Source organism: Sinocyclocheilus rhinocerous, unplaced genomic scaffold (assembly GCF_001515625.1).
Source record: "Sinocyclocheilus rhinocerous isolate Xijiao unplaced genomic scaffold, SAMN03320098_v1.1 scaffold85, whole genome shotgun sequence".
Lineage (NCBI taxonomy): Eukaryota > Metazoa > Chordata > Actinopteri > Cypriniformes > Cyprinidae > Sinocyclocheilus > Sinocyclocheilus rhinocerous.
This window is the reverse complement of record NW_015649998.1, coordinates 297,948-314,559: the sequence shown is the minus strand read 5'-3', so window position 1 is coordinate 314,559 and position 16,612 is coordinate 297,948. Positions and strand designations below refer to the sequence as shown.

General features: G+C 36.5%; 2 protein-coding genes across 4 annotated transcripts in view; one reads left to right on the top strand and one right to left on the bottom strand.

The window, feature by feature from the left end:
* Positions 1-2,864, top strand: part of itpr1a (inositol 1,4,5-trisphosphate receptor, type 1a) — a 49,100-nt gene extending 46,236 nt beyond the window's left edge. For both annotated transcript variants that reach the window (XM_016515957.1, XM_016515956.1), the window contains 2 exons: positions 1,504-1,665; positions 1,863-2,864. In XM_016515957.1, the coding sequence (XP_016371443.1) occupies positions 1,504-1,665; positions 1,863-1,949 (249 nt within the window). In that variant the 3' untranslated portion in view covers positions 1,950-2,864. The remainder of the gene's footprint in view (positions 1-1,503; positions 1,666-1,862) is intronic.
* On the bottom strand, positions 2,502-16,416 carry pfkfb4b (6-phosphofructo-2-kinase/fructose-2,6-biphosphatase 4b). Of its 2 annotated transcripts, none has more exons than XM_016515959.1 (14): positions 16,140-16,416; positions 7,707-7,823; positions 7,542-7,638; positions 7,358-7,424; positions 6,599-6,673; positions 6,443-6,499; positions 6,160-6,281; positions 5,845-6,052; positions 5,609-5,755; positions 5,427-5,531; positions 5,214-5,343; positions 5,075-5,137; positions 3,773-3,837; positions 2,502-3,688 (listed from the first exon to the last, which is right to left on the bottom strand). In XM_016515959.1, exons 1-14 carry the CDS (start codon positions 16,186-16,188, stop codon positions 3,629-3,631), a joined length of 1,362 nt encoding a protein of 453 aa, XP_016371445.1. In that variant the 5' UTR covers positions 16,189-16,416; the 3' UTR covers positions 2,502-3,628. The 2 variants fall into 2 exon arrangements, with proteins under 2 accessions (XP_016371445.1, XP_016371444.1); XM_016515958.1 differs by lacking the exon at positions 16,140-16,416 and adding an exon at positions 10,222-10,573.
* Between the last annotated feature and the right edge of the window lie 196 nt (positions 16,417-16,612).

Here is a 16,612-nt window from a genome sequence, read left to right as displayed (position 1 = left end):
AATTCATATAGTTAATCAATATCACAGAAAGAGTGCAGTTTTTTCTTCAAAAATCAGCATGGTTACAAATGTGATGCTGATTTTATACAACAGTTCAATAAACAATAAGTTAATATCAAGAGACTTACGTTTTAGACACCATATTGGCTGTTTTTGCGCTATTTCTACGTTATTTCGCCAACAAAAAACATTCCAAACACAGCCACAGCACTGTTTTTGCGTCTCTGAGCAACATGAAGTTGTTTAGTTCCTGAATGAATCAATTAATTCGGTTCAATCTCAATGACTCACTTAACAGTGACTTGCTGCCATCTACTGGCGGTTTTAATTTCACATTCAAAGTATCTTTTCATTTTTTAAATAATTTCAAATATCAGTATTCAACATTTCATGTTTAAAATATCAAAACATTATGTATGCATTTGTAACTGCAGTTTAAAGCATTCCATGTCCCTCTTAGTTCACAGTGCATAAACTAATGTTAACAAACACAACTTTTGATTTTAATAGTGCATTAGTAAATGTTGAAATTAATATTAACTAAGATTAATAAATGCTGTAGAAGTAGGCTATTGTTTATTCTTAGTTCATGTTAACTAAAGTAGTTAACTAATGTTAACTAATGAAACATTATTGTAAATTGTTTCCAAAATATTGTTCAAATTGTTACTGCCATAACTGCCATAATAATTGTTATTTTATTATTTTGAAATAAATATAAAAATGCATAAAAAAACTTCACTTAATTTGACACTTTTTCTTTGATGATGAACCAGCCAGGCCGACTTCTCCAGAACGTCCAGATGGCCAATCCGCCCCTGTATATGTATATGTATATGTATATACTACTGTATATAAGGCATTCGTCTGGTTTTTGTACTTAAAACGCTACTGTGAGAAGGATTAGTTTCTTCTGCATCTCATCCAACACCTCCGTTGCTAATTCCAAGTAAAACAAATAAAAATATATGTATTGTATATACATGTGTGTGCGTGTGTAAGTTCTGAGCATCTTCTCAATGTAAAATTAAATTACAAAAAATGTTCAATATATGTATTGTTGTATATATTTTTTTGTACTTGTGATTGTTTTACTTTAAATTTTGTTGTATTTTAATTTCACACTGATGTTAATTACAAAATCACTATATTTAGACACTATGATTTTAATTACCTTTAATGCTCAATGACAAATTATTTCAAACATATTACATTAAAATGAGGATAACATCTATATTCACATTACAACAATTAGAATGAGAGCAGAAAATTAAGCAAGAATCATGCTCTTTATTCCAAAATAAATAACCCAAAATTATATCGACCTAATCTTTATATATTCTAGTCATATGTCAACTCAAAATACAATATATATTCACCTATAGCATTTTAAGGTATTTTAAATCCACTGCACATTTTCTTCACAAAGCAGCTTTGATAAAATCATGGTTTATCCTTTTCATGTTATTTATCAGTAACGTGACCTCTTTAACCCCCATTCAGGAACACAATCTGGACTGGTTTCCACGTATGAGGGCCATGTCACTGGTCAGCAGTGATGGTGAGGGTGAACAAAATGAACTGCGCAGTTTGCAGGAGAAACTAGAGTCCACAATGAGGCTGGTCTCCAACCTGACCAATCAGCTCACAGAGCTCAAAGAGCAGGTGCGTGTTTGACTAGTTTGATTAGTTTGACAATGGTGCATGTATACACAGGCTGCCAAATTATTCTTAATAACAAATGGTATGCTTGTACTACACCTAAATTGCAGATGTGTCATAAGCTGGCAGTTTGTGGTATGAGGTATAAATTTCTAAGTTAATGGTGTTTGTCTGAACTCATCCCTTTTGTCAATTTTCAGATGACTGAGCAGAGGAAACACAAGCAGCGGATTGGTCTGCTAGGAAACCCCGCCCACCTCAACATCAACCCACAGCAGCCGGCATGAGAGGTGGGCCTAAGGCCTGACTGACATAATGGAGCCTCTTTCAAGCATATACCATCACAGCCTTAAAACTATCATCTTAATATGGACTCTTACATAGTCATGACGTCATACTTGGACATGTACACTCACTCAAGGACTCCAATCATGACATTTTGAGCCTCATTGCTGTATGAGGTGTTTTTTTAAGCGCTCGTGATCACTTCAGAAAGAATCTTTGCACTGTGTATGAGTGTAGTATTATAGGATGCCTTCACAGAGTGCTTCTTAGAATTATGTCCCTCTGGATTTCTTTGCACCTTTCTATCCGAATGGATTGCGTTCGAGATTATTAATATAATGTGTGAAATTTTTATATATTTTTTCTTCGTATATTTATTTTGAATTTCTATTGCTAAAATGGACATCCGTATGGAAGGTTTAATAAACACCTAAACTTACAAGTTTCTAGAACTAATAATGAATGAGACTAAATTGCCTTTAAAAGATGAGTTCGCTTTATAGGAACACCTCTGCTATAAACACGCCAGTATGTATAAATAATTCAGAACTCGGTTCATGACAGAATGTTTTAATGACAGTACTTCCAGAAAATGTGACATTGTGCGTCAAATTTGAGAACCATGAGCTTCACACGCATTATCATAGTCATTCCTACCAACCACAGAGACCCACAGGACAGATTAAATCACAGATTCACAGATAATTGAGATGAAAACATTTCACTCACTTTATCTCCATAAACACTATAGACTGTAGAGTAAAAAAACAAAAAAAAATATATAATCACAAATGAACTTCAAATCTATAGTTGAGATTTAGGAAAGTACACTCTTTGTGCAAAAAATAAAGTTATTAAAGAAAAGTACAAGTATGCTTAACGTGCAAAAAAAATAGCCTACTATTGTAACAAGGCTTTAAAAAAAATGTAAACATTGAGGTAATATATTTGAAAATTTCTTGCTACATTTTGAGCATCCTAATTGACAGCTGTTTTTAAACATCTGTCACAGTTGTGATAGGAGCTGCAATATCCAGGTGGTTTCAACACTGTACGAAAGTAAAGTTCATGTGCACGGATTTATCTGCAGTTATGCTTTTTTTAACCCAAGTCATGTATTCTGTTTTTATGAGTAGCATTTAGTGTTAGATGACAGCCAAAGCACTTCATTTAAATTCTAGTGTGTGAATGATTGAGATGTAAAATATTGCTTAAGAAAACGTGAAGACAGCAAGCAAATAATAATAAAAAATAAAAAAAACATTAAATAGCCAGTATGTGGAAAAGACACACCAGCACTGATCATTTATTCTCACATACAAAACGTTTAATGATTCCAGCAAAAATCTTCAGAAGAAAATTATAGAAAGAAAACTTGAATCGCCTTCAAATCTGCTCTGCGCCAGCCTCGATTGCAAGCACAGACCTACATGTGTGAACACGCACACACTCGCACCCCAACACTAGGGTTATTAATCAATAACTGGATTCCAGTCACCTATGTGGCAATTGAGAAGAGAGGATAATACAAATATGAGGCTTAACGTTGCTCATCTCAGGACTCATAACTGACTTTCTGCCCAGCGTTTCCAAACACTCAGAAACCAACGAGAGGAGTCACATAAAAAGGATGGAGCAGCCTGATGGAGTGTTGCTGATGTACAGGATGTGAGGTCATAGGTCAATAGTGGGCTGGAACAGTGAGAAGAGCCTCCTCTGGCAAACGGGAAATGTCCACATTCTGTCACAGTCAGAAAAAATTAATTATTTTTCCAAATATCATTAGAATTAATATTTATATATGTAAAATGACTGGTTTTGTCACCTCAGGTTTGTCTCTGTGAGTGTTCACCGCCTCCACATTAAGATAGATCGACTCCACTTTGCAGCCTAATGCAGGACAGAATCTAGGTTACATTCAAGTACATTTCAAGAGTTCATGTTTCCAGGTAATTAAATTAGCTCTTCAACAGATAAAATGTCGGGGGGGAAACGCTCTCTCAAGAAATTTCTCAGTGAGTCTTTAAACAGAATAAAAACCTCTCCGATTAATTTTTGGCTGCATGAAGCTACTTAATTAAGGTCGGCACCCCTTGTTCTTTTCTTCGTGTTGAACTGCTCAATAGTTTTTACTGTCAGTGCTGTCGTTTCACACAGAACAGGACAATGCAGAACAACTTGTCACTACTCTTGTAGAGTCAAGGTGGTCTTAAAGGAACAGTACACTCATAAAAAAAAAAACTGAAATGACCTCAGAATGTTCCTATGATACAAAGTGAGAAGACTTGACTACATTGTGCATGAGTCACAGTATTTTTTTTTTCTGTTACTGACAGCCCAGTCCCTATCCACTTCCATTGTATGGAAAACAGATTCTGCAGGAATTGATCAACTGCATTGATCATGTTTTGATCGATGGAAAAAATATAATAGAGGATTAGATTGACATGTTTACAGAGTTCTGCGCATGACCAAAGAAAAAAAAATAATCATGGCCACAAATTAAGTCATTCTCACGACTTAGATTAACATTAATTCGTTTGTTTTAGATCAATTCTGGCCACGTTGTATCTAATTAGTTGTTTCTATTTGGTTAGGTTGTGGCCACAATTTTACATAAAACAAGGGAACAAATTATTCAAGAATTAATAATATAATAAAATACATATATAATATAATAATTTATTTAATAATAAAGTGACGTGTGGCTAAGTATGGTGTCCCATACTCGGAATTTGTGCTCTGCATTTAAGCCATCCAAGTGCACACACACAGCAGTGAACACACACACACACACACCGTGAACACACACCCGGAGCAGTGGGCAGCCAATGCTGTTGGGGGTTCGGTGCCTTGCTCAAGGGTCTCCCCCCACTGACAATTCCTGGCAGACCTGAGACTCGAACCCGCAACCTTCGGGTTACACGTCCGACTCTATCCATTAGGCCACGACTGCCCATGACTTATAAGAATTTGTAGCCAAAATACCTTGTGTTTTTCCCCTGACATCTCATGTGCAGGGCTCCGTACATATGCTCAATGATGTTAAACTTCATTTTTGGTTGAAGTACTAACTATAATGCAGTACACATGCTCCTTAAATGTGTAAGATAGAAGAGTTTCTCACCATAGGCCACAGGAGTAAGCTTCAGGACTGTGTGTAGGGGGCATTTCAGGTACGGCAGCTCTTCTGGAGGGCAAACGAAAGGTTAAAGATAACAATATGCAAATATTTTATTAACCATGGCATGTCCCCATCTACACACCTGCACTCTTGTCCAGGAAGTAAGCAAGCAGACAGCGCATAACAGCCTGGTGACAAATAACCAACACATTCTCCTGCCGTTCAAGCTCCATAATGACTGGCTCCAATCGCTGGACAAGATCCTCATAAGACTGTAAAGAGCGGGAACGTTCAATTTTCTCAGATTTAATGAGGTTCATTTGTAGTTGGCTGTAAATATAGTTTTTCAACACACCTCTCCTTTAGGGTAACGGTAGCGATATTTGTCCTGGTCTCTGAGGGCGAACTCCAGAGGATAATGTTCCTGGATCTCCTCATACATCATCTCCTCACAAACACCCTACACACAGGCTGAGAGTCACTCAACTGGCACTTTTAAATGGAATTACAAAGGAAACACTGTCATATAATACTTACAGCATCAATCTCATTGAGGGCTTTCCATTGTTCGTAGGGTACACCCAACGCCTCAGCGGTCTGAATGGACCGCTTCATCTGACTCGTCCACACCTTGAGATCCTTTATATTCTGATCCTGTATAAACCTCCCTAGATACTGAGCAAACTAAAATATACGAGAAAAGAAAGAGGCAATGAAATTCAAATGGCCAATGCTGTAGACACTCTTTCACAGACACATAAAGCATAACGCACCTCTTTACCGCGGGGCGACAGGCCTGAATCCCCGCCGATGCGACCTCTGACATTAAGGTCACTCTCTCCATGTCGACAGAGGTAGATAGAGCGCGGTGTGATGTGGATGTTCATCAGATAATAAACGATTCTGCTCTGGATGTGGTCGAGTACACGGTTCACCAGATACCGCTGACCCACGTCCATTATTTTAATGTATGACAACTCTCTGTAAGACAAAACTTACAGCATTAAAGCAACTACACACAAAATGCATAAATAGAATACATTATCACATTCTAAGTAAGAGTAAAGAAATGAAATCGGATTTCTGACCTGTCTAGGTTTTCATCCAGTGGCTGGTAACTGTTCTCATAGCATTTGATCCTCTTCATAAAGTCCTGGATGGCTTCTTCAGTGTTGCGGTCAGTGTAGTCCGGACTGCCTAGCTTCACCTGCTGCTCTCCGACACACAAAAAAGGAGAAATTAATGCTGGGATAATTTGATAAATAATAATAATTACTGTACTGAAGAAAAATGCTTTACATTAGAAAGCATTAGAAATCACTGGAGTACTACAAGTTTGAATTTCTTGTCAATTTTTAAACATCGCCTTACCACAATGTTCTCTGCAATAACGCTGGGGTCTTCACACACAGACTCCACAAAAAACACCTAATTAAAAATAAAGAGACTGGAGGGTAGTAAAATTAAAAAGAAAAAACACTTAACTACACAAAATAATGCCAACGTTTTATGAACGTTGTGTTTTACCTTATAGCCATTTTGTTCTGCAAATCTCATGATGGTGGCCCTCCGTTCTCTGGTTGTGTTCGTGGCATCAAACACCTGAAAAAAAAAAAAAAAAAATCAACACACTTCTGAATAAGATTCAATGTTTTTGAAAAAAAAAAAAAAAAATTCTATGCTCACCAAGGCTGTATTTATTCTATCAAAAACAGTAAACGTTGTATTCTAAAATATTACTCAAATAACTGTAGTTGTTCAAATGTAATTTACTCCTGTGATGGCAAAGCAGAATTTTCAGCATCATTATTCCAGTCTTCAGTGTTACATGATCCTTCAGAAATCATTCTAAAGATGCTTAAGAAACATTTCTTAGCAGGATCAATGTTGAAAACTTAATATTTTTAGGATTTTTTGTTGAATAGAAAATAAAAAGGAGCAAATACAAAGAGCAGCATTTATCTGAAATAGAAATATTTTGTAGCATTATACTTTAAGGTCACTTTTGATCAATATAATGCTTTTGGTGCTCAAATAACATTTCCTATTATTATCATCATTGTTGAAAACATCTGAACTGCTGAATATTTTTGTGGAAAACGTGATACAGATTATTTGATGAATAGAAAGCTCAAAAGAACAGCATTCATTTGAAATAGAAATCTCTTGTAATGCTACAAATGTTGCTGCTGTCACTTTTTATCAATGTAATGTGTCCATGCTTTAATGAAAGGTAGCGTATAAATTATAAATCAGTGTGATAAAATGAATGAAAATGCTACTCACAGCAACCTGGCCGCCCTCAACACTGAGGTACTGTCTGACGTCATTGCATGCTGCCAAAGCACACTGCCTAAAAACAGAATCAAAATAATTAATTAAATAAATCATATGACAACACAAAATGCACAACAACAACAAAGATATATGAAAACAACCATCCACAAATGGAAAACATGCTGACTCTTACTTTCTTATCTTCAGCCCTTCCTCGTTATCAGGGCGAAAGAATTCAAAGCTCTTGTAGATTTTCACACATTCTCTCCGATACTGTCCCACATTGAATTCTGCAAAAAATACACTGATTTAGTCACTGTATACTACTGGATGTAAAAATGAGGGCATTTTACTGTACCTTTTGTTGGTACACCAATCCAGTTGAGGTAGCGTGTGAGTTTTTTAGAAATGTAGGTTTTGCCTCTCGCTGGCAGGCCAACAGTCACAATGAGAGTGGGACAGTTGGTCATGCAAACTGCCAAGACACAGAGAGACAGAGAATAAAAATGTGTCTGTAAATATAAGCTTCCCTGTGTACTGAGAGTGAATACTCTCTTTGTTTTGTTCTCATTTGGTATGAATAATCTGTCAGAGCAAACCATGCAGACTATTGTTGGTCAGGGGAACACACACAGCGTCTCTACAGCCTCTGAAGAAATTTGAACTTTTCCTAATACAATGAGAATAAACGGATTCTGGATATTGTGAAATATTATTAAATAGTCTTTGGCTTTTTACTTTTCACCTTCATTTTCAACCAGATACTGGCATAAACCAAATAATTTCTGCAGATCATCCATTTATTTTATACATTTGCATCAGTCCTCCTGAAGCATATTATTCATGTTTTTGTTTTCTGCATTTCACCAAATGAAATTCATTATTCCTGGTTATCAAGCTCTTCTCAATGTCTGCTGATTCCTCATCAATCAGGTTCCTCAGATACTGAGAGATCATGTGCACTGTGTACCCCAATGCAGTCAATTCTCTGCTGACTAATTAAATACGGATCCTGCTGAGACTGTTCAGCATCAGTTTTTGCTGCAAGTACAGCTCATTCAGTGTCAGGTTCATGGAGTTCAAAATAAATCTTACACGAATTACGCGAAAATCAGCATATAATTAAGTCCATCCCTACAAGTGTAGAGAGTCTTTGAGAAACGGCCTCGCTCAGCAAACCTGCTCTTTAAAAGGCTATAAACTTCCTCTAAAAATCCTGTATGACAGCTTTGGGGCCACAGAGATCTGGAAAAACCCTCAACTGTTGCACAGTTACTTTTTGCCCATTTGAATGCAACAGGCCCTAAGGAATTTAAAGGATATGCCTAAAGTCAGACCACACCCCTGATATCCCACCCACACCACTTCACTTCACAGAGGGAATAAAACCACAAAGGTACACCACTTTCATCAAAATAGGATAGGATAGCATGTGTTCATAGTTTTTTTAACTCCTGAGGGAAACTGAGGGGGGAGAAACATTAAAACATCGTTCATTCAAAACAAGAAGACGGCAGAAAAACAGGCTGCACAATTTCCACTATGTAATATTTCCAAAACTACCTCAAAAAGGATATCAATTATCAATGTCAGATTTATTTGATTAGTGATATAGAAATAGTGTAGAATCTAATATATATATAAAAATTAAATCGAAAGATTTTTAGTTAGGATCTTCCCAGATTTTTAGTGTGGTGGTAATATATATTCAATAAACTAGCATACTGTAATGAACGGTTTCATTTGGTTTATCAAAACAGGAGCTAAATGACAAACACTAGGTCACATTCTCTGTCATGATGTTTATCATCAAGGTGACAATGAGCTGATCAACATGAGCTTAGAGAGCATCAGGGTTCTGCGGTTCACACGGGCAGCGAGTGTTGATGCGCCATTGACCAATCAGAGAGCGTCTACAGCCAGGGCTCAGCCAATAGGACACCAGCTACGCAACACAATGCCCGCAGCTACTGCACCAGCCTGAAAACATGCTCGGGCTATGCTGGTATCTCACGGTACAAATTATTCATTTGATATGCTCGTGATGCTGAGTTGTTACTGATAAATTAATTAAATACGCAAACGGAGGGAGAGTATGCGGAGTTTAATGGTAACTTAATACAGCACTTTCGGCTTTGTGCGACGCATTGAACACGTTATTCATATAAGTTACACTCAAGTGTTTACGCTTGCCAGTTTTTTCCTAAACAAAGCTTAAGAGACACTGGGAGAAAATATACTGTTGTTAAATACTACAGAGTTTAGATTAGAGCTTCAATGTAGCTTACTGTACTTTACCTAACATCTGAGGCTGAGCAGGTTTCGGTGCATCCTGGTTGCATCATTCCCGTCTTAATACGCTGCGCCTTAGGTTCACTGGGTTTACTTACATTATAGTGCTTGAACTAGATGCAAGCCTACAAAGCACTGATCATGTAATTTCTATTAATATTTATGATGTATTAACGAGGCAAAACACTTTCTTAGAAATTACATGAAAAATCAATCAACGAGACAACAAAAAAAGCACATATGGTGAACATCTTGCTAAATACTGAACATGCACCATTAACGTTACTTCCGCACCCGAGAGCATTTTATTACTCAACTCCAGATGGTGACTTTAAGAAACCTAAAAGATACAACACACGAATTCTGCTAAATTTGTACTTACACCAGAGATAACATATAAAAGATGCACGTGTGTACGAATGCAACATCGTAAATTATGCGGGAATTTATAAAAATGAGAGCGTTTGGGACAACTTCACCCAAAATGAACCCCATAAATTGATATAACATTAACCACATTGTCTCTGATCATTTGTAAGTTAGTCGTAAAAAAATTGGCATTTACAGAAAGCAAAACATACTTCTTTTCTGAGAAATGTGTTTTTCCGGTAGCCCGTTCTTGCATGGCATCCATATTTTTCGCAGTGGGTTTTGTGTGAGCTCTCTGGGAATCGCCATTATAACATCTTCGGTGGAACTCATCCTGGCTGTATTATCATGACCCGGTTCTTCGGAGCTGATCGCCTGTTCTCTGATACTGAGCGGACTGAGCTGCTGGCGGTGGGATGTATGTCATATCGGCTGAGCGATATCAATGACCGACTGTACCGTAATACCAGCAAAAAACGCGCACAATAAACATCCCCCTCCCTACTTAAAAAACTGTAGCCTATATGTTTTTAAACTAATGTGAAGGAATCATAATTAGACAATAATACCAGTTACACGAAAACAACCATTAAACCATTAAAAGCCAAATTACATGAGCAAATAAAAATTTGATAACTAACTTGTGAGTAGTTTATGCAGCCCCTAGTGACTATTCTATAACTAAAACAGCTTATTTTAAACTGAATACTGATTAAGCTGAACAATAATTTTTTCATTACATTTAGTCATTTAGCAGACGCTTTTATCCAAAGAGACTTACAAATGAGGACAATGGAAGCAATCAAAATCAACAAAAGAGCAATGATATGCAAGTGCAATAACAAGTCTCAGTTAGTTTTTATTATTAAAAACGTCACCTGACAACTTTAAAATCACTCTATGCTTTTAATGTCTAATTAATCCGTTTTAATGTCTTTCTTAATTGTTCCACAATGCAAGCACATCTACACTTTAATACATACATTCACCGTGGTTCACTGCATATCCAAAACCTTAATAACTCTCCGAATATGTTATACTCGTTTAACAAGTGTTGTTTGTCATCATATTAGTATTTGGTTAGAGGGCACCCATTCGCTGAAAATTACACAACTTACACTAGAAATACCGCATTGTATCTAATCTACCGTAAAACTACTCAGTGATGTGGCCAAACTGGAAAAAAACATATGAGGAAGGGGGCAAACAAAAAGTTCCGAAATGATCGCAGAAGTTTTGAGAAAAACAGTTCTGCAGCTCCTGTTCACATGAAGTGCACATGGGTTGTGCATGTTGATATATCTTTGTCCAATCAAAGCCCCTCGACAGTAAGGAATCGACCAATAGATTGGCAGAGAGACTGCACGAGGAGGCGTGCGCTGAGAAGGGCACAGCGAGGTAAACATCTTGCGGGACTTGAACGTTCTGTTCTTTTTAGACACCAAACACCTCAATAATATTACTAAGAACTTTGCCCTATAAATATATACATAGAAAGTATAGGTTCGCCAATAGATGCAGGTCTGTTGTGCTTTCAACAAAATTGTTTTCTTTTCTATACTCTTACATGGGTGTTTTAGTTTGAGATGTCTGCATAACAGAACCATGTTACATTTTTGGTACATTCCTGTCATAAAACATAGTTTTAAGAAATATTGTAGTGTCAGGTATGAAAACTAATATTTCTGGCTATGCATATAACTAATGTAGATACATTACATGTATATACATATATACAAACATAATATGTTTACTATAGGCATAATAATACATACTGCCTACTGCATTTATATTTTAGCCATAGTCAGAAACATTAGCTAATATGTATAAGAATTTATAATACAACAAAACCAAAGTCTGGACATACCTATATTTTTATTACTACACTGGAAAAAAATATTTTTCGAAGTTGTAAATAAAACAAAGATTATTGGAGTAGGTTTTACAAGATAATATTATGATGGTCTTTCTACTTCAAAATTTATTTCACATTTAATTCAATGTGCTACTTGCTGTTTCTTTGTAATTATTTGTGAAATTTACTAGCATTCGAAATTGTTTCTACACCATTTTCTTCAGTGAATTTTCCACATGTTAAAATAATAGTAAATATAACATTATAAGTCTTTAAAATAATGCAACAGCACAAATGAAAGTATGGGAATTATTTAGCGATCAAAAAACGTAAACCTATCTTATTTTAGCCAGTCAAATTTGCTTTTTTTAACCAGATTTTGCTTTTTAGACAGTTCCGTTATGCTTCCCATATGTTCACTTGCTGTCCTTTCTTGTTCTCTGCTACTTTTGCGTCATATTCCAGTGCAATGGGTCAACTTAAAATTTAACATTCATATCCACAATTTATATTTGTTCACAAAACAGTTTCAATCGCAAATATAAGGCTGTAGATCAAAAGGTCAGCTGTGTCCAAGCCTAAGGTAGCAGGGTTTTTTATTTTATTTTTTATTTTTTGCAGATGCTGCAGGAACTAAGGATATCCTGGCTTGTCCTAGGATATCCTCAACAGATAATGGTTCAACATGACAAACAGGGCAAATAGGGCCATCTTGTGGTTGAATAATGAATCATATTGTGTGTGTGTATAGTAAGCCTTGTAGTGAAATCAAGATATTTGTAAAATGTATATAATATGTCTTATTACCCTTAAAAATCACCACAGTCCTTTTTTATTTTTAACTAGATTGCAAAGAAATAAAATAGGTGATAAAGAGAGAGGGGAAAAAAAGGTGAGAGTGTCCAGTCAGCGGGTCAGGAGGACTAATCTCCTTAGACAGGTGGGACAACAGCAAGCTGCTCAGGTACTCAACAACAATATTTTTTCCACCTGTGTGATAATTAAATAATATCTTTTAGAATTAATTAGCAATCAGGTCCACTTAGATAATGAATGAAAAAGATAAAGAAATATAGGCAAGGAGTTTGTAATCTCATTAAATAACCAGGGACTGTCAGCCAATCTGGGATCCCACATATCAAAAATACATTTTCTGGGTAATAATAACTTTGATTAGAATTTGGTTAGAAACTTAAACATAATTGAATTATGTAATTATACTTTATATAATCTTATAATTCCCCAGCTGCCCTTTATAATGCATCTCAACAAAAAATTACTCCCAGCTAAATTGTTGTATTTATACAATTTATGTCAATATGATTGTTCAAAATGTTATGAAATATCAACAAGTTGTTTTGGGGGAAAAAATCTATCTCAGTTCAGTTTTAGTTATTAGCATGATACAGATAACATTATCAAGTTCAGAAGGAACAACTACAAGTCTTTTAACAACATCCTCTGGGAAATAACCAGAACATAACCAGAATAGAATGATTAATAATCTATAGGAAAATAAGCAGTGCTGTTTTCTGAATATTATGATCTGATGGTTTTTAATATGCACATTTTGGAAAAGATGTCACTATTAAATTCTCTTTAGTTTGACAAAATTAATGTTTCCTTAAATTTTTATAGAAAACATTCTAGCAAACTGCATGACTCTTTATCCCAGAAAAAGCTATTTGTTTAAAATGACTGTAGCGTTTGGACCAATCAGACACACAATTGTTCATTAGATTTAACAAATCAATTATTCATTATATTAACAATTAACAGACCCCTCACCCAACACCAGACTTGGTGCCTATATGTCTGTGAACGACCTCCAGGCCCATGGTTACCATGGTAACCGGGAAATCTCAGCCAGATCAGATTAACTTTATGACCTAAGAGAGAATCTTCCTCCCTACATAATTCTCTCTAAAACAGACACATACTGCTATAGGAAATTACTTCTTTCATTAATTCAAAGACAAATGTTTCTATGACTTTCCTATCATGCATATCCCCAGGTCTTCACCATTGGCTCTTTGACCCCCGAGAGGTGTGACCTCCACAGAACTTAAAAGGCCTCACTTCAGTGACCCGCCTCGGTTTTTTTAGTCTCTTCACTCGTCTCTCATCACCTTCCCATCTTCTGGTTGCTAAGTCCCAGAGCCGACGGAGCCGCGCCTGGCAGACCTCGACACAGCCAGTCTGCAGTTCTGTTAGATTCAGAGAAGATGAGGATGTGAGCTAGAACTCTTCTGGAACCCTTAAGTTTGTGCCAGGCTTCGGCCTTGACTTTCCATTTAACGAAGATCCTAGGATCTCAGCTGATGTCTCTCTTAGCTCTTCTTTACTTTCCACCTGGGAAGAAACTCCCAATCACCATCGAGTCAGAACATCTTTGGAGTTTATCACTCTTCAAACCCGGAAGAACGTGATCGCAAGTCCAAACCTTGAAACCATCAAGACTTTCATCCGAGACTGCATCCGGACACTCGTCAATGACCAAGGCAATGCAAGTATTAGTTGATGGCAATTTAATTCTGCTACAGTTACTACTGGCAGCTGATATAAATAATTTTAATTAATCATAATTAATTGTAATTATTTGTATACATTTCCCTTTTGAGCTAATTTGCTACATGACAAAGGGTTCAATTATGAACAAAAATAATATGCTTTTCTGAGTAATATCAAGCATCGTGCTTTTCAAAAATAGATTTTTTCCTTTTCCCTTTCCCCTAGTTGTCAACCGCCCACACAGCAGCCTGAGACATCACAGCCTTTTAAACTCAGAAACAGATGAGGGCATGAGAGCATTCTGTGTGAGTAAGTGGGCTGAAAATGCATCAAGTATGCAGTTAATGATGCAGCAGACTTTGCACATACAACATACTATTTCATTAGACATGACACTTGAACTCATATACACAAACGCAGACATAAAACAGAGCCAGACCTGAATCCTTAAATGGGATTGGAGGAATGGAGCTGAACTTTCACACAGATAACCAGAGAGGAAGAGAAAGCAAGACAGGGATGGAGAGCGTGCCACACATGCGCAAGAAATAACCAACATAAGGAGGAAAAGGAGAAAGCACAAGCTGAACAACTCTCGGTGGATATACACAGAAGGAAAGAGAGAACAACTAGAAGGAAGACGCAGATATCTCAGGGAAGCACAGATAAACACAGAAAGAGATTAAGAACATGGGTCACAGAGCACAGAAAGATTTATTAGCACTTACACAAAGGCCTGAAATATTTTGCCAGGGTGTGTTACCATAGTAACCCACCCACCAATAGGGTCATTACTGAGACACCCTAATCAAATCTGCTTGAAAACCCATGTCCACCCCTTTATCTCAAACTAAACCAAAACAGAATATATTAACGGGGTTTTATGCACAGTACAAAGTAACATCTGTATCATGGTTTAGTTTTATTTCGAGCGACAGTGCAGCTGCAACTCTGACTAAGCCAAGCAGGCATACCATGCAATTTGATCTAAGACATTGAAATGCATTCACAGACACACCCACAAAAAAAAAGGCTTCCCAAAATTTCTCATGACCCACTCTAACATCCATCACTCTGACTGATTTGTCTTGCATGCATACTCATGCCAGCTGTTTTATCCCATAATAAGACTAGGAGTGTCTGCATTTCATCATTGCAAATTCTCATTTAACCCATGCTGCTACTACATATGCTGCTACTACATTTGAATATAATATAAAGTTACTTCAGCAAGAGACAAAATACATAAGTTTGGGCACTGTAGAAACAAAATAAATTAGTTTATGTAATAATTCCATTTCCCTTTCATTTTCTCAGGAAATTAATGTTTAGTTTGTTTGAAATATCAAGTTTGTTTACTTTGCCCTGACCATAAGTAGTCTTGTCCCATGCATTACAACAACAAATCAAGTGAATAGCAGAATAACAATCATGCATTCAGCTACTGAATTTACAGTACATGTACATTGTGAGTGTTCACAAAATCATTAGTGGTCTTATTTTTGTCAGTTGCCAACAAATCACTGACAAAATCCAAAATTCACGTAACGATGTTATTTCCATTGTTAGAGATACAATAATTATGTGAGTGCTTTGGTTATTAGAAATATTTTTTATATTTCATGAATCATATGTATTTGTTTAACACATTCTCCGCGGGCACACACCGTTTACAGTTTCTACAGTTTCATATGGTCGTGACAAATACAACTGTCCACAAAGAAACACGGTTGCTGAAGGAGAAGGAGAGATGCCATGTCTTACCTGTCCCGTCGCGGTCTTGACCGTCTCGAAAGCGGCTAGTGTTCCTCATTTTCCAGGTTCTAATAAAGAGCTAACGTGTTCAGGCGCGGACTGTGTGGAAGAGTTTGTGCTTGTCCCCGTTGGTTCGTGGAAACATTGTTTAGAAGCGCACCGGTTCACGGCGTTTTATATACAGGATTTGCGTGCGTATTTAGATAACAGACTCGCGTCTAAAAACAGCCACATGGGAGTTCCTGACTTCAGAGAAACGGATTGAAGGCAGAGTAACGCCTATAACACTCACTCTCATTATGTAATGCCAGATGAGTTACTTTTAAAGGGAAGATTAATTAAAATGAGCACTTGTTCTAATCCACTTAAAGGAGACATATTATGCCCCTTTTTACAATATGTAATATAAGTCTCTGGTGAAGTTTCAGCTCAAAATACTCCACAGATAATTTATTATACCATTTTGAAAATACCTATTTTGA